This window comes from Monoraphidium neglectum (genome assembly GCF_000611645.1).
Source record: "Monoraphidium neglectum strain SAG 48.87 unplaced genomic scaffold scaffold01305, whole genome shotgun sequence".
In the NCBI taxonomy this organism is placed as follows: domain Eukaryota; kingdom Viridiplantae; phylum Chlorophyta; class Chlorophyceae; order Sphaeropleales; family Selenastraceae; genus Monoraphidium; species Monoraphidium neglectum.
Window position 1 is genome coordinate 10,010 of NW_014012323.1, and position 3,673 is coordinate 13,682.

General features: G+C 70.8%; 1 protein-coding gene across 1 annotated transcript; it reads right to left on the reverse strand.

Moving 5' to 3' along the window:
• Nucleotides 1–223: 223 nt before the first annotated feature.
• On the reverse strand, nucleotides 224–2,513 carry MNEG_7405 (Zinc finger CCCH domain-containing protein 10; the record flags this gene model as incomplete). The annotated part of the gene is made up of 2 exons (XM_014044125.1): nucleotides 224–2,012; nucleotides 2,380–2,513. 2 exons carry the CDS (start codon nucleotides 2,511–2,513, stop codon nucleotides 224–226), a joined length of 1,923 nt encoding a protein of 640 aa, XP_013899579.1.
• Nucleotides 2,514–3,673: the final 1,160 nt, after the last annotated feature.

The window sequence follows — 3,673 nt, forward strand, 5'->3', positions numbered from 1 at the left end:
GCAGGCGCACTCGGCTGCCGTGACACTCGCGAGCAACTTCATCGCTCGAGGCGGCTGCAGCTCAAATCATCAGCAGACAACATTCGCTTGCGGCCTCCTACAGAAGGATGGCGTGGCCCTCTGGCTCCCGGGGCGCTATAGAGATGAGGAGTGTGGGGGGCAATCAGGCTGTGTCGACGCGTGCGCAGGCCCGCCGCCGGCAGCCGTGGTGACATCCCTTTTGTCAGGCCGCCTGCTGGGACAGCACCGCTTGGCCCGCCGACAGCACCCGCAGCAGGTCGCGCACTGCGCTCTCGGGCATCTGCGCCAGCAGCTGCGCCGCCGCCTCGCGCCCCATCACGCCGCCGCCGCCACCAGCCGCCGGGGGCGCGGCCTTGGGCGGCGGTGGCTGCGCGGGCTCGCCCGCGTCGCGGCCGGGGGACGCGCGGCGCGGCGGCGCGTCTGTCAGCTGCTCCTGCAGCTTGTCCAGCGTCACGACCTCGTCCCCAATCAGCAGCAAAGGCTCCAGGGGGCCCCGCACAGCCGCGGGCGCGACCGCGGGCATGGCCGCGGGCGCAGCCGGGGCGGGCAGCGGGCTCGCCGCGCGGCTGCCTGGGGCGCGTGGGAAGGAAAGGCCTAGCAGAGGGGCGGAAACGGGAGAGCCGGCGGCGGCGGCGCCAGGGGAGGCTGGCGCTGACGCGCCGGCGCCGCCACGCCCAAGCGCGAATTGAGCGTCCAGGGCCGAGGGCGCCGGTGATGCCTGTCGCTGCGCTGCAACGGCAGCTGCCAGATGCTGCTGCTGCTGCTGCTGCTGCTGCGCTAGGGCAGCCGTCAGCGCAGCCACATCGGCGACGTGCTGCTGCGGCGGCGCAGCGGCGGGGGCCGAGGCGGTGGCGCCGAGAGGCAGGAGCGGTGCGCTGTGGTTCGGTCGGCCCGGCGGCGGCGCTGGTGCCGACGCCGTCGCGAGGCCGAGGGGCGCCGAGTCATCGCCAGCGGCAAACTGCATGGCTGCGAGCTGCCGCTGAAGCTGTTCGAGAAGCGCCGACGCCGAGGCTGCGTCGGCCGCGCCGCTGGCCTCGTGGGCCTGCTGCTGCTGCTCCTGGTGCTGCTGCTGGACCAGCGAGGGGGCGGCCATCGCCGCCGACGTCGCTGCGTAAAGCGTTTGCATGTCCACCGGCTGGTGGTGTGCCGCAGGCGGCGGCCGCGACACGAACGTGGCCGCCTCGTTAAGAGAGCGCCGCAGGCCTGTTGAGCGGCCCTCGCCCGCAGCGACACCGCCGCCACCGCCGGCGCCGCTGGCTGCCTGCTGCTGCGCCGCAGCAAGCTGCGCCTGCGCCAGCGCAAGCGCCGCACCCGCGGCATCGAGCCCTGTCAGGTCGCCTGAGGGCCCGGCGCCGGCCCCATACCCCATGTGCTGCGCCACCAGCGCGTGCTGCAGCGCGGCCGCCGCAGCCGCGTCACCAGTGCCGCTGCCTGCGCCGGCCGGCGCCCCGCTCCAGTCGAGCCGCGGCAGTGGCATAGACTTGAGGCCGCCCACCGACGCGTGCGCGCCAAACGCGGGGCCGCCCCCGCCACGAGCGGCGCGGCCAGGCGCGCCGCCGCCCAACACGGGAAGGACGTCCGACATGGCATGGCCCTGCATGCCTGCGCCCCCGCCGCGTCCGGGTAGCGGGCCTGATGGGCCGCCGGCTGCGTCGTGCGACACCTGCATCTTGACAGCAGCCTCGCTGATGCTTGACAGCAGCAGCTGGTCCTGCGCCAGTGCGCGGTGCGCGCCGCCGCCCCCCCCCTGCATCCCGCCTTGCATCCCGCCATGCATCCCGCCCTGCATTCCGCCCTGCATTCCGCCAAGTCCGGGAGGGCCCGTCGCGCCGGCGCCGGCCCCGTGGATGCCCATGACGGGCTCTGGGGGCGCGACGACGGGCTGTGGGCCGCCGGGCATGCCCGTGTGGCGCAGCTGCGACTCGTTGTGGGCGAAGAAGCAGACTGGGCGCGTGCAGCCCATGCCAAACTGGCAGAGCTCGGTGCGGTACCTGCATGTGCGCATGGAGGTGGTTGTCATAAACATCACCAGGGCATGCGCACGTCCATGCTAGGGCATGCACACATGCATGCGCAAAAAATGGTGGGTGTGGGAGTCAGAGCCTGCCTGCCTGCATGCATGCATCCATGCACAGCAGTTGCTGTGCGCTACAGCGGGTGCATGCAAGCACGCACGGCAGCGGCGACCACGCGCAACACTGGGCGCTGGCCACTTCAGACTTCCCGCCCATACGATCAGCGCCGCAGCGCCCCGGCAAGCCCCCAGCAAGCAGAGCCCCCGCAGGCGGCCGCAAGGTGCTCGCGCGGCCAAGTTTGGACAGGGGGAGATCGCGGCGCGGCAGCGGGCGCGGCGCGCACCTGGCGGGATGCAGCCAGTACTCAAACAGGTTGTGGGCGTGCGGGCACTGCTCGCCGCGCGGGCAGGGCAGGCGCTGCTTGCTGTGGTAGCAGAAAATCGGCAGGTACAGCTTCGGGTCGCGTCGCGCCGCCATCTCCCCTGTGTGTGCAAACGGGCAGACGCTCCAGTCGTGGCGGTAGCGCTTACTGCATGGGATGACCTGAGAGGGTTGTTCATGGAGGGAGGTTCCCGTGAAACGTAGGCGCGTGCGCGCATGGTGCGGCCCGGTCCCGGCTGCAGTTGTCGACCGTTATGCACATGGGTGTGGGCGAGCGCACGCCCAGGCCCCGTTCAGGAGTGGGGCCCCCGCGCACCTTGTACCCCTGCATCAAGAACCTAGATGTGTTGTCATCGCTGCCGTCGTCTGCGGCTCGCACCGGCGGCGCCTCCATGGCTGCAGGGCCAGGTGCGCCCGCCGCGCTCCCGTGCTGCGCGTGCTGCGCGTGCTGCCGAGCAACCAGGGGGGTTGGCAACTGCCGGCAGGCCGCAGCTGCTTCTGGGAAGGAACAGCTAGGCGGCGCTTGAATTGGGGGCGCTCGCACGACCAGCCACGGCCGGCCGCAAAAGATTTCCAGGCTGGCGGTGCAGGCCGCCGTCAGTTGCGCCTGGGCAGGCAGGGGACAAGGCGGCAGCGAGCGGCGGCTGATTATGCGCGCTGCGAGACCCCCAGGTGCGAATGGTCCACGCCGCCCTTCGTGGCATCGGCGCAGTGTAGCAGCTGCACCTGCAGTCGCAACACTGCCAGCACCCATGGGGCACAGGGAGCCAGGCACTCCGGGGAGGGGGGAGGCGCGGGTGCCGACGCCGGCCAAGGGCATGTTGCCCTGATGGCCACTCGCTCGTTCCCATCGCCGGGCTGGGCGCAGACACTTTCGTCACGACCAGTATGGTCCGAGAGACGCCCCCCCCGCACAGCCAGACTGGAAAAGGGGCGCTGATCCGCCGGCACTGCGTAGGCCCGCCCTTCCCTCCCTCAGTAAAAACAAGGTGCGTTCGACTACCATGAGCCCCCAGACGCACGCCCGCCGCGGGCTCTCGCACCTGCTGCCAGGTGTGATAGGCTTGTGAGCTGGCGCTGAAAGTGAGTTCGTCTAGCTGCAATACAGCTGCCAACAGAATGGGTGCGAAGAATAGACGGCTTCTACTGCGGTGAGAGCTGGCGACAAAGACGAAGTGCCCAGTTTCGGCAAAAGGCGTCTAGGCAGACGAGCACACGTGCGATAGAAACAATCGATTCGTTGTCACAAGCTTGCA